The 27,641-nt window shown below is 40.4% G+C and overlaps 1 protein-coding gene across 5 annotated transcripts in view; it reads left to right on the top strand.

Moving 5' to 3' along the window:
- The window catches only part of FHOD3 (formin homology 2 domain containing 3), a 623,525-nt gene that overhangs the window by 333,174 nt on the left and 262,710 nt on the right, over nucleotides 1–27,641 (top strand). For all 5 annotated transcript variants that reach the window (XM_043508620.1, XM_043508619.1, XM_043508621.1 and 2 more), the window contains exon 5: nucleotides 1,088–1,193. In XM_043508620.1, the coding sequence (XP_043364555.1) occupies nucleotides 1,088–1,193 (106 nt within the window). The remainder of the gene's footprint in view (nucleotides 1–1,087; nucleotides 1,194–27,641) is intronic.

The following is a 27,641-nucleotide window of genomic DNA, read 5'->3' as shown; positions in this document are numbered from 1 at the left end:
GAGAAAAACTTTCTGTGCTATTAGTCTTAGAAATGGATATAAACTTTAAGGGGGAAAAATCTAACCCTCGTGCATACAGTTCTTCTGGATGCTGTCGCTTCCTCATTTCTCTATATTATATTCCTATGTAAAAAAATCAACCAACCAACTGAAAACTTTGGGTCAAATCCTGCAATCCCAACTCAGTTTGTACTCTAGCAAAATTTCATAAAAGAGATGTACTTGTCTAGTAAATTCCAAAGGATGGTTATTAAAAATACCCCGATAGTAAACATAAAATCATTTTGCATGAAATTTTATGAGACTTTTCCGTAAGAATGTAGGGGGAATTAGCTACCCTCGGTAATTAAATTTACCATTGTATTTTCTCACTTAAAGTTTAATTAATATCACAAATACTATGATAAAAGTAAATATTATAGTGTAGTAAATATCTGTATTTTATGGCACCTACTGTAAATACTTAAGTTGAAATAATGCCAAGAGACTGAAGTAGCCTGTACTTGCCGATATTGCCACATTTTCTTAGGGTTCGTCGACACTGCAATTGAACACCCTTGGATGGTCATGTCCAGGGGCTTGTGGGGCTCACTCGGGCTTGTGGGGCTCGGGCTATCGGGCTGTAAAATGGCAATCCAATAGGGGTAGGGTCCCAGAGTTTGGGCTCCAGACCGAGCCCTGACGTCTACACTTCAATTTTACAGCCCTGCAGCCCAAGTCAGCTGGCATGGGTCAGCTGTGGGTGTTTAATTGCAGTGTAGACATACCCTTAAAAGGCCTCGTCTACACCTAAAAATTAGATTGACCTAGTTGCGTTGCTCTGGGCTGTGAAAAACTTTACACCCTGAGTGCCGTAGTGTGGTCAACCTGACGTCCGGTATAAACGTGGCTTGGTTGATGGAAGAATTCTTGGTCCAGTTCTGACTTACAGAAAAAGAGTATGCTCATATCATTTCATTTGAATAGAAAGTAAAAACCACAGCCCATATATTTTAGTTCATATTATTGTGACAAAAAAAATGTTTCCTTGTCTTTGAGATTTGTAATGTAGTATCTCTGTTTTCTCTCCCTTTGTCTTCTTTGGCAGGATGACAAGGATTTGGTTCATGAGTTTGTTGTGGCTGAAGGCCTGACTTGCTTGATAAAAGTGGGAGCTGAGGCAGACCAGAACTATCAGAACTACATCTTAAGAGGTACAGTAAGTGAACTCAGAAGCTGTGTTTCCAGCAGTGAATCTCACTGACAAATCTGCTCCAACCTACTACATCAAGGATTCAAACATGTTTGAATAATTTGCAATGGTTAGCTGTTCATAATTAGCTGGGTCTCCCAGTGAGTGAGTTTTTATATGTTGTGGAAGAGAGTTACTTTTAGAGCAGTGGAATAGATTCCATGCAAATATATCATCAGCCCAACATGACAGTCTCATAAGCAAACTAGAAAAATATGGTCTAGATGAATTTACTATAAGGAGAGTGCATAACTGGCGGAAAGACCATACTCAAATAGTAGTTATCAATGGTTTCCTGTCAAACTGGGAGGGTGTATCTAGTGAGGATCTCATAGGGGGTCTGTTGTGGATCTGGTACTATTCAATATTTTCATTAATGACTTGGATAATGGAGCAGAGAGAATGCTTATAAAATTTGCAGATGACACCAATTTTAAAAAGATGGAATTCAATAAAGACAAGTGCAAAGTGCTTCCCACAGGAAGGAAAAATCAAATGTACAACAACAAAATGGGGAATAACTGGGTGGGCAGTAGGACTGCTGAAAAAGATCTGGGGGTTACAGTAGATTGCAAGTTGAATATGAGTCAACAATGTGATACAGTCGTGAAAATGACTGCTACCATTCTGGGTGTAATAACAGTATGGGAGGTAATCGTCCCAGGCTGGTCAGCAATGCTAAGGCCTCAGCTGGAGTACTGTGTCCAGTTCTGGGTGCCACACTTTAGAAAAGATGTGCACAAATTGAAGAGAGTCCAGAGGAGAGCAACAAAAATGATAAAAGGTTTAGGAACCCTGACCTGTCAGGAAAGGTTAAAAAAACTGGTCACCATTAGTGTTGAGAAAAGAAGATTGAGGGTGGACCTGTTAACAATCTTGAAATATGTAAAGAGATGTAAAGGATGGTGATGAGTTTTTCTCCATGCCCCGAAGGTAGAACAAGACATAATGGGCTTAATCTGCAGCAAGGGAGATTCAGGTTCGATATTAGGAAAAAGCTCTGGACTAGGCTTCCAAGAGAGGTTGTGGAATCACCCACCATCACTGGCATTTTTTGAAAACAGTTTGGACAAACACCTGCCAGGAAAGGTCTAGGCTTACTTGGTTCTTCCTCAGCAGAGGGCGCTGGACTTGATGACTTCTCAAGGTCCCTTCTCTCCCTACATTTCTATGACTCTATGATCAGGCCGTGTTAAAGGGGAAATGGACGTATCACTGACTGGGAGAACTGGAAAATTTAAACATGACTAGCTGCATTCTCTTCTCTCCTCCCTTTGTCGATCCCTATGACTATGTTACTAAGCCCTATTAAAAGACTTCTGCAATTGCAGACACTGTTTTATAGGATGTTTTTGAAAATTTGGCTTATTGAGTTGGAAAGGCTTCATAGCTCTGTATGTGGGGGAAAGAGGGGAGAACCATATCATTCACAGCATCAGTTTAAAAATCACCCTATTTCAGAAGCAGCAGTGGTTTTCATTTAACAAGAAAGCCCAGGTTGCAAGCAGTGGCAGTTATTCCAGCTTGTCTTTACTCCTCTTTAGCCACCAAACAAGGGTTCCAGCCAATTGCAGCTTCTCTTTGCCTCCTTCTCAGGGGCCGGGGTAGGTGGGAGAGTGTTCATATGAGAGGACCTGTAAAACCCTGATGGCTTCACCACCAGCAGTCCCTCTTGGTAAACAGGGAGACTCAAGAAGAATGCATGTTAGCCGGATACTCCATTTAAATACTTTCATGGTGCTGTTTATAAGAGTCTTTACAGTTATCAGCCTGGTTCAGTTACCTTTCATAAAACCCTCAACAGAAAAACAAACCACACACCGAGGAGCCAAATATAAATTAAATACATAAATAGACAGAAAGCTGTCTTAAGAGCTAGGTATTCTAGATCTACATTATTTAAAATAGTACATTTGTGTTGAAAGTATACCTTTAAATAAGACACTCAAAGACAGGACCCAATACAGACAACAATGTGTTAAAAACAAACTGCCTGTTTCTGCAACAGTAATGGTATGATAACTATACATGTTATTGTGAAGGCTCTGAGATAATGCACAGCAAAGCAAGACAAGCTCACAGAAAAATAATACATGAACACTAAATAAGATCCTTTCTTTACAGCTCTGAGGAAAAATTATGCAGAAGCAATTAGCCAGAACTACACTAAGGAAAAAATAGAAAAGAAAATAAGAAAACAAATATAGTGGGGAAAAAAAAAATCTGATCCTCAGGTGGTGTTCATTGGTGGAGCACCATCCACTGGCATGGAGCTTCACTAATAAACACTAGCCGACAATCTGGCCCTCTATCTCTAGAGATTTTATGGAAAGTAAATGTTTCGGATATAGGAAATATCCAAGAGAATTTGCCAAATAAATTAGTGAGAAACATGGATTTCCCTCTAGGATTACTGTGAGTCTTCCTTACTTGAGCATAGTAATTGCATACAATAGTGCTAAAGTTTCAGAGTAATAATCTATTAATATTAGGCAAGTCAGCCTTCTAATGCTTGCATTTGGCATTGTCTGTGTGATGTGGCCTCATCTTTGCGAGTTCACAGCATGCTATCTGTACTTCCACCTTCTTGGAATGTCATTTGACATTCACAGGTTGAATGAGTGGCTGTAACACATCCATCCACATCATCTGCTTTTCAAAAATAACTAAATAATGTATTTATGTATTTCCGGAAGGACATCTGAATGCCATCAGATTTAGGAGAGTTAAAATGATCAAATTCTTGGTGTGCATTTTCTATACTTTCATGTGGGAAAACTGTATGTGTTATAGGCCTGATTCAAAGCAAAATGAAGTAAATAAAAGTTTTTCCATTGATTTAGATGGGCTTTGTTTGGATCAGATCCTTAATACTGATGTTCACAGCATGTGCATATGAAGCTTGCTTTTCAGTGATTGTACCAAGAAAACTGATATCCAACCCTGTTGCCTTATTATCAATAGGTGACCATCTAGACAGATTAAAAAAACTAACTAAATAAAATACCACTGTATGCAAGTGTGGATGAAAATCTTGGTTATTAAGTATTTATAGGGCTATGAGCCATATAAGGCACATCTTAAAGTAGAGTTTATTTTTGGAGATTTTAATGTTTTGCTGATGGATCAAACTGCAGTCTCTCTCTCTCTCTCTCTCTGGGTATATATCCCTATCTCTATAAATGTAGTAAAGAAAAAAAACAGACATGTTTTAGCATTTTCCTATATCTGTGTTTTCTTTAGAAATTGAATTTAAGTCCTGACTGACTTTCAGGCTCCTTGAAGTCCATTATTATGTCAAGCCTTTGTCAGCTGTTTTCAGTTCCAGGAACCAGTGTGTGCTTTCTGTATGTGCAGTGAGATAAAGATAGGCTTGCAAGTACAGTGTATCCAACCCTATCCAAAAATATGAGGAGGCTGTTGAGAAGAAACATTAAGTATACGTATTATGAGAATAATATTTTTTCTGATTTATTATTTTTGGATGACTGTAGGAAATGGTTTAAGGGTTTTCATGATAACCATGTATGTAATATAAATCTAATATGATGTTTTAAAATGTACAACTGTAGAGTTCTGGTTGAACATAGGGATTTAAAATGCATCAGAATAGGAACTTGAGAAGCTGAGACAGTACCATGGGCTTTGAACAACATGTTAAGTGATGGCAATACAACAATATAATGAGGTAGCATGTGTAGGTATAATGAGGTAGAATGCTTCCAACATGCAAGCAGGGTGTACCAGACTCCTAATACCCTTTGAAGTGGGATTTACCCTCCTTCTGGGGAGTGTTCAGCCTAGACTGCAAAAAGGATATGATTTGGCCCAAGTTTCATATCCCAATTCAATTCCACTGTAACCTTAACTGAAGGCACTATTCTTCTTCTTTTATTGTAGTGTAGCTATTAACTCCAACCCTAATCAGGACATTTCCTGACTTTCTAGTGCATAAGCATCCAACATTAATTTAGTTATTTTTGATGGAAGAGTTTAAGAGGTGTTTAGTCAGAGAGATTTCTATGAAATTGGGTGCCAGCATCCATTTCAAGACTTAATTTTCCAGAAGCCAGTGGAAGTCCAACAATCACGTTAACATCATTAGGTTGTTTAATGCCAGTCTTTGCTTTCTGGAACTAATTTCATGGGGACAAACTTTGTTTTTTTTGTTTTTTGTTTTTTTAAGATTTATGTATTGTTTTACTCCAAAGCTTCCTGTTTGTGAGTTTGCTTTTCTGGGCAGTTTAGAATAATCTACTGAGTTTCAAGGCAGAAGGTGCTGCCAAAAGAATGACTAGTCGAAAGAGTTTCATTTTCTATATTTAGTAAACGAGTAGCAGATAAAAGTGTGTCTATTGCGTAGAATACAGATGAACCAAGGACAGTTTTTGTAAAACTGTTATGTTGCTAAAGAGTGGGACACTTTTATCTATTGGTTGGTGCCCAACAAAGAAGCATTGTATATGAATACCTTTGCAAATGGGTTTTCTTTTGTTATCCTCCTTCAAAGATCCATGCTATAGAGCACTAAACACTGCTTTGTCTCCAGGACATCCTGAAACAATAGTAGCTAGTGCCTTTTCTCTTTGTTTACTTTTCATCTAATGGTTATTTAGCTCCAGTGGTTATTCATTCTCAGTTAATAACCACTGGGCCTAAAGTTACTCAAATAGCGTTCCTTTATACTAACTGGAAACAGACGTGTTCAGAAACAGAGTCACTTTTAATCAACACGGGCCTGATTCAAAGCCCACTGTAGTCAATGGAAAGCTTCAATGGACTCCAAAGGAATAATGCCATCAGTGTGGTAAATACCATAGATATGCAATATACTCAAGAATAGGTCACTGATATAAACACTAAGCAGGAAAAGGGTCTTTGTTAGACATAGCTGAAAAATAATCCAAAAAGGAAGATTTTTCTATTCTTTTTTCTGAATATCCTAGAGCATCTGTTCTATTGTTGAGTTTTCCAGCTACGTCCTAACAGTATATTGATTCCAATGGAATGTGGATGGAGGATGGCAGAAGCAGTGCAAGTCTGGTGGTTTTGGTGGGGGATTTGCAGTTAATAGGGTTAGTTTAAAAATTTGAAAATATACTTTATACCTTATAGAAATAGCCGTGGTTGTATGGTGTTTGAATTTCCTGGGGCTAGCTGAGCAAATCTCAGTGTTGCAAGGTTTTTTATTTATTTTTTTTATTTTGCTGATCCATCAAACTGCAGTCTCTCTCTTTGGGTGTGTATCTCTATATCTGTAGGTCTAGTTAGAAAGATAATATTGAGGTGGGTGTTATCAGAATATTAAAAGAGAAGATGAAAATAGAGAAAAAGTGGAAGAAAAATGTCCAGAATTGGTTGGGCTTTAATTGTGCATTACCCTTTAATTTGGGGGATTCTTTTGATTTCTTCATGGATAAATTCTGTTTTTGTACAGCAAAGATCAGTGGACCCTAACTTTTTTTGTTCGCACCCTCCCCTTACCTGTTCTGCGCCCCCTTGGGAGCTGTAGTGGGGAACCAGGCATCGGAGTTGGGAGTGGGGCCAGGAGCCAGGGCCAGCAGTAGAGCTGGAGCCAGGTGCCAGGAGGCCGGAGCAGGGCCAGAGCCATGGTGGGGAGTCAGGGCTGAGAGCGGGGTTGTGGCAAGGCACTCGCAGTGGGGCTGAGGTCTGGGTGCCTGGAGTGGGGCTGGGGTGTGTATCCTAACTGCCTAATTTTTGGTGTCAAATCATTACCTAGTTGCTAAAGTTCAAGTTATGTAGGCTGTGGTATCAAGTTATGCAGGTATAAAATAGGGACTTAAATGGGAGGTCAGGCCTAGTTAAAATATATATCCCTGTAGATCAAAAGACTAATGTGACAAGAAAAGTGGGACCATCAGTCAATATCTCCATAATAACCTTGAGTGAAATTCTGCCCTTGGATCCTTACAGTCGGAGAATTTGTTTAAAAGTTTGTTTTTAAAATTGAATATAACCTACTAAGTAAACTTATATTTTTAGACAATGTGAAGTTTGCAGGCATTTAATGCAATAGCTAATTTAACTCACTAAGAGTGTTTTCACAGCAGTTCGCTTGAGTTATAAATCGAGTGTTACTCTCAACTTGACTGTCAACAATAATACACATGAAAAGAAATTTGCAATGAACATTTTCTAGTCAGGAAGAGATGTAAGATTGCCCTTGAGCGCATGAGGCATGACCTTGTTATTTCAGTGCTCTAAGTAACCCAAAGAGAACATTCTAGATTATAATCAAGCTCGTTACACATGTAAGGTCAAAAAAGTACTAATCGTGTCATCTAAAACTAAAGATGTATCACTTTTGATGCTCGAATTTCCTATACCCAATACAGTCATTTGGACAGAGAAGTTGGGCTGTAGCAGAATTCACTGTGATAGGGCCTGATCCAAAGCTCACCAAAGTAAATGAGAGTCTTCTTGTTGACTTTAGTGGGCTAGAGGTCAAGCACTAGGTTGTTGTGATGGACATAGGATAAGGAACTAAAATACCGTGAGGGAAGGTGACATGTTGGTTAACAGGATTAAACCTGAGTGAACAGTTTGATAAACATAGCCAATGTGGCACTTCAATCCTCTATTAACATGTTGTTTTCTTCCGTCCTGTGAACTTGGGGATTTATTTGGTCTTGTGTGGATGAGATACATTGTGTGCAATGCTTTTTATGCTTCCATGATGCCTTTTTGATTTTATACCAAATAAAATAAGCATGCAGTAAGACTTTGTAATTGGTTATTATATTTACCCTACTTATTTTACAAGGCTTTTCATGAATTTTAAATCACATTATCATATGACATTTACCAATAGCACTGAAAATAAATGAGAAATAACTGCCAGAGACCCAGAAATATAATAACATCCCTTATGGAAAAAGTAACACAATGAGTCAAATTCTGGTCCCCAATTCATACCTATATTGTTTAGGCACAAAGTTGTTATATTGCATCCCCCAAAGATTGTACTAGTCAAGCACTCATGTTAAAATGGAACTAAATCTGATTTTAGAGCTCCAGTTTGGATTTTTCATTCTCTTCCTGTGAGACCATAGGCATGATGTCAATGAACTTCTCTGTTCTTCAGTTTTGTTATAGGTGGAATGAGCCTAATCTTTATAAACTGCATGGAGACTTTTGGATAAAAATCATATTGTAAATGTGAGAAGTTATTTATTATTAAATGATAAATCTTTCCTGCTTTGGATTCAGGCTATGCCTGCTACTGTATTAACTCAATTTTAATATCTTTATTTTTGAAAACTTGAACAAAATAGTTTAATAATATTATCTATCTTATCAAAGACAAATAGAACAAATTATGTAAGGCCAATCACATTATGATTAGGTGTAATGGCACAAAATAGATTTCACAATTCGTAATGAATTTGAATACAATAATCAAATCTGATTTGCCATTTGTTATATAATGTCTGCTACTTCCAAATGAGTTCAGAAACAATTCCATCAGTCAGAATTTCATGTAGATACTCAAACATCTGATGGTTTGTGGATACCTATGGTAGCAGCCAATCAGTTTAATAACAGAACCTGTACTAATGACCTCAGAAATTATGCCTATTTATAAAACAAGAGGCATGTGATGTCACCTGAGCACCAGCTTTAGAACAAACGTCTATTCTTGTACATTCTGGGAAATCAGATTCCTGAAACAACTCAGGGCCATGGGTCTGTTGTAGAACAGCATCTGGTTAATATCTATCACTGGACATGCCATGCCTGAAGGTGTTGAGTTGAGGTTAGAGGAAGGAAAAAGTGAGGCTGAAGTTTTGTTAATAGACAATGGAAACAGTTGATTAAAATTCTCTTGTTGCAGAACCCAAACTTTAGCTATCACTAGCTGAGAATATTTCAGCTACAAGCCAAGTGCTGTGTGCAATGTTTGCTTTTTTACAGAGAAGCTTTCTCTAATTACAGTGGTGGATTGAAACAAATGGTGTTAGCTGCACATATGATGCTTACTTTGTGTAAGTATGATGAATAAATAAATTACATCATAAAGAATGCTAGATCACAGCTTGATATGTCTCACTGAATGACCAGTTGTGACTGAGCTGGTGTCACAACATAAAAGCGGATAGTCACAGTTCAAGTTTATTAGTGAAAATAGAGTTAAATATCACATAGCATGAATCTCATTCTGTTATTTCCCCATTCATTGTAAATGAAACCCGGATACTGGAAACTACCAAGCATCTTCTAGAATGATATGCTGAATAGCCCAAATAAATAGCATACCAGGAGAATTCAGCACATTAGTGGGCAGAAGCTTACCTTCATCTCTCATTTTCCAGGGCCTGACATGAAAACTTGCAGCCCCCACTCTGTGACCCTCCCCAACATTCATTATTCTATTCTGTGCATAATTTCAAAGTTGACTGATTTTTTTCCCTAAGCATTCAAGTAATCTATAATGAGTAGTTCTTTATTTTTTGTTTTTTTTAAAAAGCATATAAAATCACCTGCTAGTCACAGAACAAACACAGCATAGGCCTGGGCCTTTATTAGCTGCTCAAAAAAAAACCCCTCAGCAATATTCTTAAATCTTGACCATCTCAATGGATCACCACCAAGAGTGAGTTGACAGTTCATTCTCTTGGTGCATTCCATTTTTGGTCCGTCTGCTGAGCCTGCTAACAAGGATGTCAATGATTTCAGTGTTGTAGACTCTGTATAGCTGGAAACTATACTAGAGTACCACTCATTCATTTTATAAAAGGCTGTCAAGTAGCCATCATATGAAACCACCTACACAGGATCTTTTGTACATCATAACAGTGAATGAGTATCTCAGTGTAATCTTCAGCATGAAAGATACAATCTAATAAAAGTATTCTGGTGCAACTGACTTACTTTCTCTTGGATTTAACATAGAAGATCTCTCTCTGGAAAAGATGTTTCACATACTTGGACACCTGCCATGGGTAACATCTTAGTCCGTATCATTCTAAGATCACTTAATAGTCTTTGGGAGAGACAGGTAGACAGACAGACAGATGTGGTGATAGCTCAATACCTACTACTGCTACATCCTAAGAAGGGCTTCAAAACATTTCTGTTCTGATTTGAAAGTACTAAAACAGTATGACTGCAGTTGACCTGTTACCATTATGTCTTGTGTGCCTGTGAGATTAGCTAATGTGCATGGGGTAAACACCCAGTTACATCAGCCCATTGGTTTTGAAAGAAACACTTGAATATGATACTCTGCTTTGCTAAAAACAGGGTATATTATACCATCGGTGTGATTACTGAGATGTACAGTGGGCTGTCTTGGTTCAGTAGCTGAGCCCCTCTGGCACCTCTGGGAATGTCTCTTTAAGACTAACTGAATTTGTTTATTTGTACAAAAGAGTTTGACATTGAAAACATACAATTTTAAAGGCAGAAAGCATACTCCTTCCTTTCCCTCTATGCTTATAACAAACATTTCCTTTCCACAGTTCCCATCTGAACATTTTTAAATTACATTTTTATTAAAATTGATTTATTAACGCATTCCATGACTGTTTCCTACAAAAAATATAATCTGAAGTGTCTTTTAGGCTGTAAAATGATCCTTCCCTTCCTCATCCCTGGATATGATTCTGATCTATGATACATCTGCAAAGAGAGTCAGTTTATCCTAATACAGATTGTACAGAGTATGTCTCTTTCCAGTCTGGGATGGGGAATTGGCATTGAAACAAATTTGAGTTCATAAGTTTAACCTCCATATAGTAATTTACAAGTCTACAAATAAACTGAGCTGTTCCTTCCTCTGTGCACAATATGAAATGCCCTTTCATGTTATGACTACTGATGAGGAGGATATAGGATTCTGAGGGTCTACATGGAATTCAGCAATAACACCATAAAATTATGGATTTCCCTTGTTTTTAAAGCTGACTGTGTCTGGAAGGCTTCGATTTGCTTTCTGCCTACATGAAAATTAATCTGCAGTTTTTGTGTAATTTTATGCTTTGTGAAATTCCCATGAAATGTGACACTTTGGGCTATACAGACTCTGTGAAAAATGAGGAATTGAACCATGAAAAATGCACATCCTTAACCACTAAGCAAAGCATAAGTGGTCCTGAAAAGAAGTCTCTGGGGTCTTTAAAGCCATTGAATGGAACCAGTTTTGAACACAGTGTGCTGATACCAACTAGTAGGAGTGTGGGGCAAGGGTGGGGCTGGCACTGTGTGAGAGAATATCTCCCCCTGTTGTTGTTGTGGGGTTTTTTGTTTGTTTGTTTTTTGCTATAATCTTTGAGTTTGGTGTTTAGGAAGACTGATTCGTGAGAGAGAATTTGCATGGAGTAAAGAGTGTATTTACACACACAATGCATCATGCCAGTAGGCAGTGGTTTTGTAGGATATAAACTGTTAATACCCCAAATCATACACTACTGGCCAATGTTGGAAAAACAACAGATTTACTTCTCTCCATCCCGCCACTTTCAAACATGGTGCTCTGACACACATCTGGAATAGTTGTGATATCACTAGTGATCCCCAAAACTGAAGTACCTCATGGAGGAAGATGCCCTGATCATGGCAAGTGGAAGAGATTAAGAATTTTACAGGGAGGAAAAAAAGTTTCTTATACCTCATGGTACCATGAACAACAAGAACAAAAAAGTCTGAAGTATTTTTAAAATCAGTTTAATCTAATCAGAAGCTACAGGCACCATTATGCACCAATCATAATTGTATAGCCATTGCATGACATCACTACAGCTTAGAGTTGAAGTTCTTGGGGAGTCTTAAGTGTCAATTGCCACACTTTAATTTGTTTGGCTTTCTTCGAAGTTTAACCTTACCTCTGAATATATTACGTAGGTACTTGCACAGGGTCTGCCCCCGCGGATCCAATTGCAGAATCAGAGCATTATATTGCAAGGTCTTTGAGGAAGAGCTTGCCATTTATTTCATCTTTGTATACTGTTCCACACAATGGGGCAACGATCCTTACTGGGACTTCTTGTTGCTTTTGTAATACATATATTAAAAGAGATTAATGAATTCAAGCAGAAAAAGGTTAAGAAATGAAAGTGTTGAAGTGCTCCTAGTTGCATTAGCAGGCCTACATAGCGTATATGGAACATGTTGGTTACTAGCTAGGCTATTAAATGTATATCAGGCTATATATACAGTATTTGCAATAAGCTCGGGTTAATGAGAGGATGAGAATATATTTTCCATTTCCTGACTGGAGGATATTTAAATTTGAATACTATTTTCCATATAATAATCTGTTTTTATTTAAATAAATAGCCAGTGATTAATAATGTAAGCACTGAAATCATTCCAATGATATTTTGACATTTAAACTCTATGGAGGAGAACAAGTAGAGGAGGGCTGAATTCACTGTTTTGTGGGTGCTGCTGTTTGGCTGGGGATGTGTTTTGCTCAGGCAGTCTCAGTTAACAGGACAGGTGCACATCTGTATCTATGCAAGGAAACACATGTTGTGCATGTTCATTTTTTACTAAAATATATGGGAGAGTTTTGTAACCTGCTGTCATATACCTGCTTACTCCCCTGAACAGACTTACCCATGCTGGGTGTTACAGCACTGGGAAGAGAGCAGTCTCCCTGCAACTACAATTCTCCACCTCCCTGCAGGTTGTCAGTGAGTAGATGGGCAAGGGCAGGACTTAAGTAGATACCTGGATGCACTGGCCAGCACAGCTGAGCCAATGTACAGGGGGAAGTAAGCTGCTATAAGTATAGACCAGTAGCACAGATTGCTTTGCCCCTAGAGCAAGGCTGGGTAGAGAACTGTGATTCTCTGTCCCCTCCTGGGATGGTGCAATTATACACTGACCCTTACTTGGTGCAGATTGTAGAATTACACTCTAGTCAGAATTATATGAAACCTGTGAATTGCAAAAGAAATGGCGAAGAGACCCTAAAGTTGTGAGACTATATGTAGTTTTTCTACAGTAACTCTTTACTTCTATCCCAGATTTTAAAACAAAAATAATTAAATAATCATAGCAGTCAAGCCAGCTAAAAAAAATGTGCACATCTCCTGCCCCCTAGTGATATGATATAGGGATCTGGGCTTCATTAGGCTGCTAACAATTTAGTAGATAGCCACTGGCCATGCTCAGGAGGGATTTTTTTCAATAGTTTGTATCTTAAAAAATTCTTCCTGTAAAACATAACAGAGAGCCTTTTACATGCACATTTCATACAAAAATGCGTGGCTTTTAAAATCAGCATTTTAATGATTGATTACAATAAAACACCATTTAAAAAACTCATTGTTTGGAATTGTTCTCTATGTACTGCACTTTGCCACATGATTTCCATCTTGCCTTACTGTTCAATATTGGATCACACAAGCTTGCCATAGAATGCCATAGAATTTAGGCTAAACGTATCCAGAACATCCAGGTCCAGCCTATAGTATATAAGTACATTGTAATCTTCATTAACCAATCATACTGCATGCTTGATTTGTTCAAATGTAGGTTATAATACCTGCATTCTTTATAATAATGAAGGGTTCATTTTATTTCCATGGGTCTGATTACTCTCTCTTTCAATGATGGAAAATGTGGACAGAAGTGATGCTTTATTAGCCAGCAGCAAAAGAATACTTGAATACTTGATTTAAAGGCTCTGTTGATGATGGCTCTGTTCCATTTACGAGCTGGAATGATATGAATTAATGGGGTGACTCTTAAGTCAATTCCAGTTAAAGAAGTGTTGGTTTGGGGTTTTTTTTTAAATAAAAAAGTTCTTCATCTGGAGGAGTTGACTAATTTGCAGTTAATGTATTGTTTCAGAAAAAAATGGGAGACAGATGCTGGTTATTGGCCTTGATAAAATATCAAACTAATAGGGCTTGTAATGTAAAGAGCCAACTCCTAAAATCTTCAAAATGAATTAGCAGTACAAGACAATGATCTGGTATATTGTATTAAAAGGTTACCATTCAGTGTGTGTATATTTAAAAATCTTGCATTGATTACAGTATTAATAGCTCTTGGGAGGATGTTTGTTTAGTTAATTAAGTGTATTTAAAAGAGGCTCTTTGTGTTATGGATTACATATAGCAAAGCATGACTAATGGAGATCGTTGCTCCACGGCTAGTGCTGAAACAATCCCTCTAGCTAGAGATTACCAGACTGTAATTTATTTATTACGAGACTGCATACTGATTATTAGCACAGCAGGACGGATATGCTTATGCAGACCAGAATAATTTTATTTGGAAAGAAACTTCTTTGAATAGGTGTCCGTGTGAATCCCATTGTGGGTGCGCAGTATGCTGATGCACATGAGATTTTTTTTTTTCAGTAGCTGTGCACGTGCCCTGTGATGTCTTGTGCTCCCACATGAGGACATGAAGAATAGAGCGGCTTTCAACCCTCCCTGAATTTCCTTTTACTTTCCATGGCACTAAGATCGAAGTCAGTGAGTCTCCAACCTGCTACCTCATAGGTACGCCCCCTCTACAGTGAGGTGGGGCAAGACGCTTTATGCCAACCACTGTTCCCAGGGCAGACTCCAAATCTTCAGATTGTATACTCTTTCTCCCCTCCCTGGCATAATCACTATCTGTTCTGTCTTGGGAAGAGCAACATTCCTGAAAGATGTTTGGTGTGCAAATCCTTCTCCTTGAGGATTTGCTAGTCTACAAACACATTACTGAAGCTACACCTACTCAAGCAATTGATGGGCATTACTTCAGACCCAGAAGAGATGACCACTAACAAAGAACAACCCAAAGGGTCATCATCAGTGAGTTCTTCCATGAGCAGACACGATACCCAGGGGAAGGGCCATCTCTAGGAATGTGCGGGGCCGAGGGCAAATCAGCCTGTGTAGGGCCCTCCTTAACATTTTTTATTCAGGTGAAATCTGGTTACAGTGAACTTCAAGAGCAGCGGCTGGCCTCAAGTTAAATATTGATAGTGCCCAGCTGTATAATTACAATGTTGTTGTATAATATTGTAGCTCTTTTTTATAATTATAATGAAGTTCATATAATTAAAAAAAACTCACCGATCATGATCAGTGTTGCGCCGCTTACATTTTGAAATCCACCTTCCTGGACTTCCTTGCAGCAAACTCACTTCCCAGGTGCATATGGTCTCGCTACCTTCAGTGGACTTTTTTTGTAAATGTAATTACACATTCGCAACCCTGAGAGCCCATTTCTTGGGAACTGGGTGGCTCTTGGAGGTCCTATATGTGCCCTGGTGCTTGGGGACCCCAGGACCCTCCAGCATGGAGAAGGGGCTCTAAGATCTGTTTTCTCTGGGGGATGGAAGGGGGAGGGGAGGCAGAAAAGCAGATGGAATGAGGGACCGCAGTCCTGGTGGGTGGTGGAGAGAGCAAAGTTGTGGGACCCCAAGTCCTGGTACTGTGGGGAGGAGAAACCCAAGGCTGGAGAGCTGAAAGGTAAGGAGGATCCTGAGGCAGGGGGTTGATAAGTCTTACCTTGGCCTGGAGGTGTCATTGGAGGACCCCACCCAGTGCTGGGGGATGGGGAGAAAGGGCAGTGCAAGGGGGAGGGGTCAGGCACTGGGGGGACACCAGTGCTGGGTGACAGGCGAGGGCCGATGGAGACTACTGGCTGGCACTCACCTGTGCTAGGGACAATGGGGTCCCCTGTGCTGATGGAGGGTCCCACTGGAAATGGGAAGGGTCTGTCCAAGGTGGAAGGGTAGGGTCATTATCAGCCTGCCCTGGCATTAGTGGTTGGGGGGTGCTAGGACCCTGTGGCAGCAGGCCACGCTGGGAGCTGGCAGAGTGGAGCTGAGCAGTCTGGGGCCGGGTCGCTTGCTGCTGCTGCCACCACAGAGAACGAGCCTGAGCCCAGGGGGCTGCAGACATGAAAAAGAAATAAACGTTTTGGCCCAACTCCTGCTGCCGGCACCAGGCCCCCTGCTAGTCCCCTAGGCTGCCCTGCCCCCCGGCCCCCTCTCATCCCCCTGAAGCGCAGGGTCCCCCAAAACATGGGGCTCAAGGCAGTTGCCCAAGTCTGCTCTATGGACGGGATGGCTCTGCTCAGGAGTCCAGCAATGAAAGGAAATACAATATCATCAAAATGTGCACTGGCTACGTTGACACTACCTTGGCACTGGTTACCACTACACTAACGCCCTTGACAACTTCCCCAGTATTGCCACCAAGACCTCCAGTGCTGTCTAGTTGACACGGCACTTACAACGGCATCATGGGGGCAGACACCAGCACCTCAAAACAAGGGTGAGACCGAAATTCAGAACCAAGCAGAGACCAAACTTGGCTCCAAGCATCAGGCAACATTATCCCATAAGGAAAAGATGCATCAGTCTTTCAAGGACAGGGTGTATAAATCCTCTGCTAAGGCAGGAGCAGTGCATGGTAAACTGACGTTGACCAATGAAGACACTAACATTGACTGTGGGGCTGATTATGGGACCAAGTCATGCCCTTCTGGAACTGTTGACATCCCCTTGGGGATGTCATTGATACCAGGATGGCACCCAGTGCTGGAACCACACTCCAGTGCACTGCCATTCAGAGAATCTTATTCTTATCCATCATTATTGGATTATGCCTTCAGTTTTGAGCAAGGATGCCTCTCCTCTACCTTGGAAGAGCAACTGTAGCGTTGTTATTAGAGATCCCTCTTGCGCCACCACACAGGCAGCATGAGCGGCATTGGGATGACCAGCCACAACTGGGTCAGTACCCATAAAACATGCTGCCTTGGTAATACTGGCTCTACTGGTGGTTATCACCTCAGGTTTTTTGCATCAGATCCTGCTCCTGTGTGTCCAGGAAGAGGAGGAAATCAGGCTTCCCAGTGACATCACTACCCAGGCCACCAACACCAGAATCCGATGTCAGCACCCAAGAGCTGGGGATTGCAGAAGAACAGCAGTTTTCTGCCAAAAGAATTGTCATCATTGCTTGAGAAAAAAGAGTTGCACCAGCACCCGCCCTGGTGGTTGACTATTTTAAAGCCTTTCAGGATCTGCTAGCTTGTATTGCAGAGATATCCTAGATATTGAAACCATGGTCAGATAAGAGAAATCCCATAAACTCTTTGACATTCACTGCATGAGCCCCAGCTATGATCATTCTCCTCATCAATGATGGCTTATCTGAACCAGCCAAGAGGTGCTGGCAAATCCCAGATACAAATCAGCCCATATTTAAAAGTGTGGAGAAACATTATCAGGTGCTTCTGAAAAGCCTGAAGCACTTTTACACCCTTCCACTCAACCCAAGGTTATTGGTTCTTGCAGCAGTGCAGGAAAAGTCAAAATTGATGAAAGGCACACCCAGGACAAAGATCCCAAAAGCTGAACCTTTTTGAGTACAAAGTTTATTCATCTGCCTCACTGCAACTCCGTGTGGCAAACTGCCAGTGTTGTTTGCCAGATACAATTTCCCAATGTGGGAAAGGGTGACTCCCTTATTAATTCATTAATTAGTAGAATTAAGAGACAGAATTAAAGAAGACCAAATGTGTGTCAGAAAAGTCTTACTTGCAGTGATGGTTCCCTTTGACATAACCACAAGGACTTAGCCACAGTTGTGACCATGAGATGGGCCTTTTTGCTGTTGGCATCTGGAATACACATGCCCATTCACCCCCAAGTCCGGTTCCCCAGTCACAGAACCATGGGCAGATACTACATCCAGACCCAAAGTCATTGTACCTGACAGTGTAGTTGTTGGCTGGTTGACTACCACAGAGACTGCTCCCTGCAGGTCCATGATACAGAGCAGGAAAACTACAGGTAGAAGGATTGTCTCACAGTGATTTCAGTGGTATTAAAGTTCTCAAAGGGATATTATATATTTAGCCAGAGGAAAGAGAATGCCTGCCTGGAAACTCAATTTAGTCCTTCTGAAGCTTATGGAACCTCCTTTTGAGCCTCTCTCAGAATGCTTCTTGCACCACCTCATGGGGAAAACTGTCTTCCTAGTTTTTTTTCCACCAAATGCATCCGATGAAGTGAGCTGTAGCTCACGAAAGCTTATGCTCTAATAAATTTGTTAGTCTCTAAGGTGCCACAAGTACTGCTTTTCTTTTTGCGAATACAGACTAACACGGCTGCTACTCTGAAACCTGTCTTCCTAGTGGCAATCACTTAGGCCAGAAGAATAAGGGAGCTTCAGGCAGATATGGCTGATTCCCCTGTGACACTGCATCCCGTATTCTTCATATTATGATGATATGATTATGACATATTATAATGTATTTTATGCAAGATAAGTCATGTGAGATGTCATTGGAAAAGTTATGATTTACTGAAGATGATTATCCTGTTTGTATGCATGTATCATTTTTGTATCTGAAGTCATGAATATTGACTATGTATCTCTTTTTCAAGTGTAACACCCATTGGGTAACACCCACTGGACAAGATGCTTTCAGTCTTGATAGTGGGTGGGGAACGGCCTATTCAGTGCAATGGGCCATTAGGAAAAAACAATAGGCCTTAGGAGAAGCTTATTTCCCACCTGAGAAAGCTACAGACAGCCTCCAATTAATAGCTGCTATGACTGTACAAGGACATGTGACAAGACCACATGTCTCTAGACTCCATCTTGAGATGTCACTATTTTTCCACAGACCGATCTGGGAACCAAGCTTTGAGAACAAAGGATTACCGCCATATGCAAAAGCTATATATAAGGCAGGAAGTAACACCATCTGGGGTTCTTCACCCGCCACACAAGAAGACTCCTGGAAACACCTGAGGAAAAAGATTGAACTGGGAGAAGTGTTGGACCCAAGATAAAGGCATTTTTGGTTTGTAAATAAAACATCTGGGGATTCCAAACTGTAAAGCAAGTGCAGCTTGCCCCTTAAGAATCTGCAGCCTACTTGTATTATCTCTTAGGGTGAGAATCTGCTATTCATATCCAATCTATTTAGTATATTAGGTTTAGTTTGTGTTTTTGTTTATTTGTTAGGTAATCTGCTTTGATTTGTTTGCTATCACTTATAATCACTTAAAATCTATCTTTTGTAGTTCATAAACTTGTTTTTGCTTTATCTAAACCATTTAGTTGGACTGAAGTGTGTGGAAATCATAACTCAGGGGCAAAAGGCTGTTGCATATTCCTCTCCAGACTGAGTTGAGGGGTGAATTTTATGAGCTTACGCTGTACAGTTCCCTGTGCAGCACAAGACGGTATAATTTGGGGTTTATACTCCAAATTATCAGCAGGCAGCGATCGATCCAGCAGGGGTCAATTTATCACGTCAAGTATAGACATGATAAATCTACCGCTGAGCTCTCTCTCGTTGACTCCAATACTCCACCAGAACGAAAAGCATAAGCGGAGTCGACAGGAGAGCGTCAGCTGTCGACTTACCACAGTGAAGACACCGCGGTAAGTAGATCTAAGTACGTCCAGAGGGGGGGTGTGCCTGAGGAGCTGGGAGTAGCATTCCTACGCAGGGGCTGGTTAGAGAGCCTGCATACAACTGCAGCTGGGTATGCCCTTACCTGTATGTATTCTGGTGAAAGTGCAGGCCGGAGGGCTCTGTAGCTTGTCACAGCTGTACAGTGTGAAAGGGAGCCCAGCTGGTGGGTCAGGGGTCTCACTTGTACCCCAGTTCCAGGTGGCACCCAGGGGGAACCCATCACACCCCTATGCAGTGTTCTGTAAGGACAAGGTGGTGCACCTGAGTCAACCTGCCTGATCTTTCCCATACTTGTTACTGGGGAAAAAGCAATTCGCACCCTACATTTATCCAGGATTTTACTTTATTACAATGACAAGACTAAGGTCTTTTCTACACTACCCACTGGATCAGCAGGCAGCGATCGATCCAGCAGGGGTCGATTTATCACGTCAAGTATAGACATGATAAATCAACCGCTGAGCTCTCTCTCGTTGACTCCAATACTCCACCAGAACGAAAAGCATAAGCGGAGTCGACAGGAGAGCGTCAGCTGTCGACTTACCACAGTGAAGACACCGCGGTAAGTAGATCTAAGTACGTCGACTTCAGCTACGCTATTCATGTAGCTGAAGTTCCGTATCTTAGATCGACCCTGCGTGGTAGTGTAGACAAGTCCTACATCATTTAAACTGTTGTCCCATCTATTTCCAGCCATAGCCAGGCATTCTAAAGCTCAGGTTATCTCATTGCACAGGATATTGAAATAGATAACACAGTGCATCTCACTGTGTTACAATGTGATCTATGCCATCATGTGCCAGCAGTGCCCCTTTGGCATGTACATTGGCCAAACCAGACAGTCTCTGTGCAAAAGAATAAATGGACACAAATCAGGCATCAAGAATTATAACATTCAAAAACCAGTCGAAGAACACTTCGACCTCCCTGGACACTCAATAACAGACTTAAAAGTGGCAATTCTTCAACAAAAAAACTTCAAAACAGACTCCAATGAGAAACTGTAGAACTGGAATTAATTTGCAAACTTGACACCATCAAATTAGGCCTGAATAAAGTCTGGGAGTGAATGGGTCACTATAAGAACTAAAAACTAATTTCTCCATGCTAATTTTCCCCTACTGTTACTCACACCTTCTTGTCAACTGTTTGAAATGAGCCACCCTGATTACCACTAGAAAAATGATTTTTTGTCCTGTTGATAATCACCCACTTTAATTGAATTGTCTTGACCCGCCACTTGGTAAGGTAACTCTCATCTTTTCATGTACTGTTATATATATCTTCCTACTGCATTTTCCACTCCATGCATCTGATGAAGTGGGTTTTAGCCCACGAAAACGTATGCCCAAATAAATTTGTTAGTCTCTAAGGTGCCACAAGTACTCCTTATTTTTGTTTTTGCTGATACAGACTAACATGGCTAGCACTCTGAAACTAGTTGGCTAGTGTAACTCTCCCATCAAACATCAAGGCTAACTCCAACAGAGCTTGAGCAATATTCTCCACCCGCTAAAGGAATTTGTAAGGCAGGAATGTGGAATTAGTCACTGACATTTGTCAAACATGATGGCTTGGATTTTGCTGGTAGGTCAGAGAGCAGAGTCCCTATATGACTGATGCAGCTGAAACTCTTCATCCACACCACCCTAAGGGGATACCGCTTGTCAGTCATCTACAGTAGGATCGACACTGACATCCTCCAAGAAGAGAGAACAGCTACCTATCCTTTAGTAACTGTGGTTCTTCATAATGTTGTAGTCAGTGTGGATCCCATGACCCACTTTTCATCCCCACTTTTCAGAGTCCTCAGCAACATGGGCTTTGAATTGGGAGGGAATTGAGGGAAGGTCGCTGCCATTCTACCCCGGTGCCCTTATTACGGGAGGCACAAGGTTCATGCGCGCCCTGACGGACACTCCTACTCAAAAAAATCCAGTCTTGTGCACAGGAGGCACGTACACACTGGCAATGGGATCCATGGTAACTACAATATCTCGAAGACCCACAATTACTCTAGGGTAAAAGTAATAAGTTTTTACTTCAATATGATGAATGTAAAATCTTTGTTTCTCTCCAAGCTTACCAAGGCCATGACAAGGAAGGAGGAATAAAATAATGCAGATTGTATACTTACTGTATTTGTGGATAAAGAACATAAAGAAAGCTGGGAGGCTATTCCTATTAGTAAATGAGGAGCTGTTGAATCATGTTATTGTGTATTTCATACAAGTTTAGATGGGAATTGCTTCCTTGCAATAGAAAATAGAAATTATCTTAATTTTTTGGTCAAAGGATGACTATAGCTACCGTTATTGATTCAGATTCTCCTCCCATTTATAGAGCTGTTTCCTGTGCACATTTTAGAAAGGAAAGGAAATCTAGGCAGTGAATACGGTCTCTTATAGGGTGGGCTTGTTTGCCTTTACCTGTGTAATATCTTGTATTTCGAGTGGAGAGCATTTGTTGGCTCTGGGGACTGCCTACCGGTACTGACTGTAGTGTTGATTTACAACTCCAGATCAGCGTACTGTACAACTTGCTGTGCTGGGCTGGATATAATCCAGAGCTCCCACTAACACAAAGTCTGCCCTGAGGTCGTTTGTAATGGGGCGAGGCATCCATAACTTCAACTCTCCGGGAGGCTCTCAGCCAGTTAGCATAGTCGCAAACTGAGCAATGCTGCGTGGGGGCAAGAATATGACCAATGTGGCTGGGGGTACACGGATTCAGTGTGTCTTCTGGGCTGCTGCTGTCTGGCTACAAGTCCAAGATGCCATTTTGCAAACCCCAAATGTTCCAAAATCATGAGATTGGGTAAAACGTGACATATTAAAAATAATAAATGTTGTGTTCTTTATAGGTGCATTCTGGTTTCGGAGATTTTTTGGCTAAATTTGGGTCATAGTTTTCAAGCTTGAAGGCTAGAACCACAACCATGAAGGCTAGAAACTTACTTTTTTCTTCTTTTAAATGAAAACTGATATTCTTAGGTAATTACATCACTGTAGGTCAAGGGGCTTTAAGTAAAATACCAAATATCATGAAACTTTCGATAAAATTGTGAGAGTTGGCAACACTGAAGCTGCTCTTCCCAGCAGAACCCCAGGCAGGCTGATGGTCCAAATGCTACCCTCTACAGATGGGAATGCCCTACAGCTGCAGTTCCCATTGCTGTCTTGGGAGCATGTGCGCAGTTTCACAAACTCACTTGTATTCACATTTAATTATTGCCAAAATGGGTGAACTTAACTCTCAATCTTTAAACTGGAGTGAGTCTTTTGTACACAAGATTATGAAGTCTTCAGCACCGCACACAAGGCTAAGATACAATGGATCTGGTTTCTCCTTTCATTCACCACACTATAACTCTACTGATTTCAAAGGGAGTTTCTCTTGACGTACATTGTTTTGAGAGGAGGCCCTGTACATATATACTAGAAGGCTTATAAATAAAGAAAGCTGCCTATGTTTGCCTGTCATGTTGTCATAATCTATTGAACAAAAACAGTTCAGTGTAGAAATGTGTGTTGATCCTCAGAAGTAATCAGACTTTTGTCTTTAATCATTAAAGACCTAATCATGCTTACATTCAAGTCAATGGCAAACTTCCATTAACTTCAATAGAAGCAGGATTAGGTCTTTAAAGATTAAAGACAAAAGTCTGATTACTTCTGAGGATCATCACCCTTAAAACACACAGTTCCTTACACAAGCACTATGGAAAAACTGAAATCCATCTGTGAATGAAAACCAGAGTTCTGTGGATCACTGCAGTGTCACTCAACAGCTTTATTTCAGTTTTGCTTGTTTAAACATTGTTACTGTAAAAACTTTAAGACAAAAACATCCTGCTTACTGGGCTATCCTATGAGAACCACAGACACTTTACTGCACATCTTGAAATGCCATTATGCATCTCACTATATACTTTATGAAGAATATGCGGGGCTGTGGTATTTCCAAACATAGCTCTTGTTTTCTGCCTGCATAGCTCTCCCCTCCCCCCCCCCCCAGTGTTTCCAAAAAGAACCACATTGGGGCTGCTTGAAGGCTTTTTAGATGCTTTAATTGCTTGAAAGAACTCTGAATCTAAATCAGGCTGTCTGCTGCTGACAAAGAAAGGCTTCATACTGTATTTTCCAAAAAGACTTCGGCTCTGTTTTGTAGTCAAACAAAACAGGGAGGTTTTTGCTTCCAAAGAGAAAATGAAATTTCACTTTTCAAATCTATTCAGTGTTGAGAATTTCAACTCCTTGATGTCTCAAATCAGCTTTAGATTGCCATAACTTCCAGCAAACCATATTCATCAGAGTTGAAGAGCCAGCTTCAGTTTTAAAAACGATATTACTGTGATCAGCCTTTAAGGTTTTGTGTAGCAGTCCTTTTGCACAGCACAATAATTGTGACATGTAAATGAGAGTAAAGAAAAGGTATTTTAACTGCCTTTATTCTTCGTACAAAGATTCAGTGAAAGCACTCAAAAAAGAATAATAAACTGGTAAGAATATTTAACAAGTCCCCTTGGTCCTATCTGCAGCAGACAACATCTGTATCATTCAGAATTGCTAAAACATCAGAGAGAGAAGCAGTGTGACTCAGTGTATAGGGCACTGGACTGGGATACAAGTTAACTGGGTTCTGTTGCTGGTTCTGTCACTGGCCCGCTGCGTGACCATGTGCAAGGCAGCCTCTCTCCCTGTATCTCAGTTTCACCATCTGTAACATGGACATAACAATATTTATCTCTTGTGTAAAGTAGTTTATGGTTTGTGGATGAAAAGCTCTATATAAAAGATAAGAATTATTATTTAAAAAAGAAAAGATCTGGTAGGCTAGTTAATTCTTCCACACAGGTTCATGCAAATAGTGAACTGTTTCCAGTATTTTGCACTTTGCTAGCAAAATTTGTGATTATGAACTTCAGAAATGTTATAGTTTTACCCTTTTTATCCTTGAAAAAAAAATCTACCTCAAGTGTTTTTCTTTTCCTTTTCTTGTGGCAATAGGAGGTAGGGATGAGGGAAGAAGTAGAGAAACTAGGGGCTTGTCTGCACTGGCAAGTTTCTGCTCAGTAAAGCATCTTTTTGCGCTCAAAGTGCAGACATGTACATACCGCCAAGCCACTTTGTGTGCAGAAACTCCTCAGTTGCAGCACTGCAAAAAACCACCTTGATGAGAGTCGTAAGGCTATTTGCACAGACGCTCCAGCGCTCTATTGCCAGTGTAGACACTTGATTGCTTTCTGCGCTGTAATTGGCCTCCGGAGCTGTCCCATAATGGGGGGTGGATGTCGGGGTTTTCCCCTCTCCCTGCCTCAGGACTGGTTGCTTCCTGCTGCTGTCTGAGCTTACAAGAGAGCATGCTGACACACTATCTGTCCCCCAAAACACGCTGTCTCTCTCTCCCCCTCCATAATCACACACACTCCCTGTCACACACTTCCCCCCTCCCCACCCAACTTCAGTTGAAAAGCAGCTGGCAATGTAGTAGGATGCCCCTGGAACAATGGGATTGGGAAACCTGCATCATGGGACGCTGTGCCTACCCCATGAGGCATTGCAAACCCTTCCCTAAGCACCCTGCAGCCAGTTGCACAGTAGGATGGCTATGACAATACACTGATGTCTTTGCCATTGCAAGAGCTGCTAATATGGATGCATTCCAGCATCACAAGGAGCACAGTGTAGACACACAAGTGCGTTTTAATAAAAGTGGTATAACTTGTGGCGCAGAAACTTGCCAGTGTACATATACCCTTAGAGCATGGGTGCCAGGAGCTGTGTATTGAAATTCTTCTAAAATATGCCAAAGGCAGCCTTAACTCCTGTGAAAATAGTTACATAATGGTCCGTTATTTTACATTTGTATTAGAGTGTATCTGAAGTATAATTCTAACTGTAGGGATACCCACAGGAAATCATGTGTATTTATTTTATAGTACTTGAATATGAAATGGGGAATGAAATGATATCATTAAAAATTATTGTATTAAATTGTAGGATTGTTTTCTTTTCCTGGGTATAACCTTAAAGTGGAGCAGTCCAAAACCTACTAGAGTATATCATTAGACACAAATTATACCAAGTCATGTTCTGTTTGCTGGTTAGGGCCTTTTTCATTGTGAGGCACTCAGGCACCAGTGTAATGGTAACTGATTGGGATCTCATTGCCAAACAGAAGAGGAAAATAACTAATCTTTGAACCTAATTTTTCTCTGATGTTTGTGGCTACAACCCTTTATAGGAAATGGGGGTGTCCATTTAACATATTACATGCTTTGGTTTCAGAGGAAGGCAAAGATGGTATTGACCCCCATTCTCTGATTTTTTGTTTTAGCCCATCCCCTTCCAGCTCCCATCTGTCTCTTAAATTTGTCTCCTAAGAAACTAAATTATGAGCTCTCTCCAGTGTACCAATATCACGGCTGGGAGGCAAGCAGTCATTTCCCTTTGTAGTGCCATTGTTAACAATTCTCCTATGGTATGATATGTCTGATGCATATACTGGCACACCTGTTGTAATGGAAATGTATCGAATGATTACTGGAAATACATAGACTGCTCCACAGAAGCCATGTGGATAAATATTCTCTCATTTTGTACATACCCGAGGGAATTTATTCTCCCGTTACTACAACTCCATTCTAAGTCCCTTCTAAACCAAACAATATATTTATACTTTTAAAAAACTGTTTTAAAAAAATAGAATAAGCTAAACTATAACTATAACTATTTATTTTTCCACTGTATTCATATTGAGTTCCATTCAGCTAGCCCTCCCTCTCAGTGGAACTACTCAAATGCATAAAGTTAAGTACATGGATAAGTCTGTGTGGAAACAAGCCTTAATAAATCATTTTGACTCAGATAAACTACAACTAAGACAGCTTAAAAGAGTTGCTATTCTGTGGTTACCAAGGCCAGTGGGATTTAATTCTTCATCACAATGCGTTGTTTCTGCCACAGGTACTGTGGCAAGGATAACTTTGTTTAAGCATCTTTAATGGTAGAAGTTGGTCAAAACCTCAAGTAACTTATATATGTATTGCCACAAATATTTCTCAAGGCTGAAACTTTGTTTTATTGTAGAGCAGTGCCCAACAGTAAAAAACTGAGACTTAGGGTTGGTCTATACTATCACTTAAGTCGATATAATTTATGTCACTCAGGGGTGTGAAAAAGCCACCCTTGCGAGTGACGCAAGTTACATTGACCTATGTCGGCGGGAAACATAGCTTCTGCCTCTTGAGGAGGAAAAATAATTATGCCAACGGTGCAACTGCGCTGATATAGCACTGTAGTGTAGACTTGCCCTGAGAAACATCCAGTTAATATCAGCTAACTTTAAGGCCTTGCTTTGGCAAATTGTTTCAGAGATGAAACAAAAATCTTTTCAGATGATACCACATAGCAGCCACAATAATAAAGGGAAACAATAGAGCCTTGATTAATCATTGTCCAGTTCAGTAGTAAACAGACAAGCAGAAGGCCTTAGGTCCTTTGTTTACCACAGCTGTCTATAATGATCCTTCATTATACCATTGACCTCAAACCACTGAGACACCATTTACGAACTTCTGACGGTGATCCTCTGACCTTGATAGTCCTGACTTTTAGTCAGTGCTATTACTGGAATTTATTTGGGCATTTATATATTTGTGTGATATTTCTTGGAGATGTGATCATCACAGAGCCCTCATCTGTTGTTCTAGTTAATTTGTGGCCTTGAACAGAGGAGCTTCTGCCTCATGGGAGGGGAAAGTCAATTCAGTGCTTTGGCTGAGGTTTTACATAGAAGGGCTTGCTTCCTTGAAATGTATGAAAATCTGAGGGAGAAAATGTAAGCAAGCTGACAATACTGGAAATGTGTCCAAGGGAAAGGCCCTTCACTCTTGTCCAGGAAATCTGTTTTCTAATATATTAGAGACTCTGGCATAGTTTAGGTAAATAGGCATGCTAAATTACTCTCCTACTATAATTATCTTGCA

Source organism: Dermochelys coriacea, chromosome 2, assembly GCF_009764565.3.
Source record: "Dermochelys coriacea isolate rDerCor1 chromosome 2, rDerCor1.pri.v4, whole genome shotgun sequence".
Lineage (NCBI taxonomy): Eukaryota > Metazoa > Chordata > Testudines > Dermochelyidae > Dermochelys > Dermochelys coriacea.
Note: the sequence above shows the minus strand (reverse complement) of the source record. Positions and strands in the feature narration are given on the sequence as shown.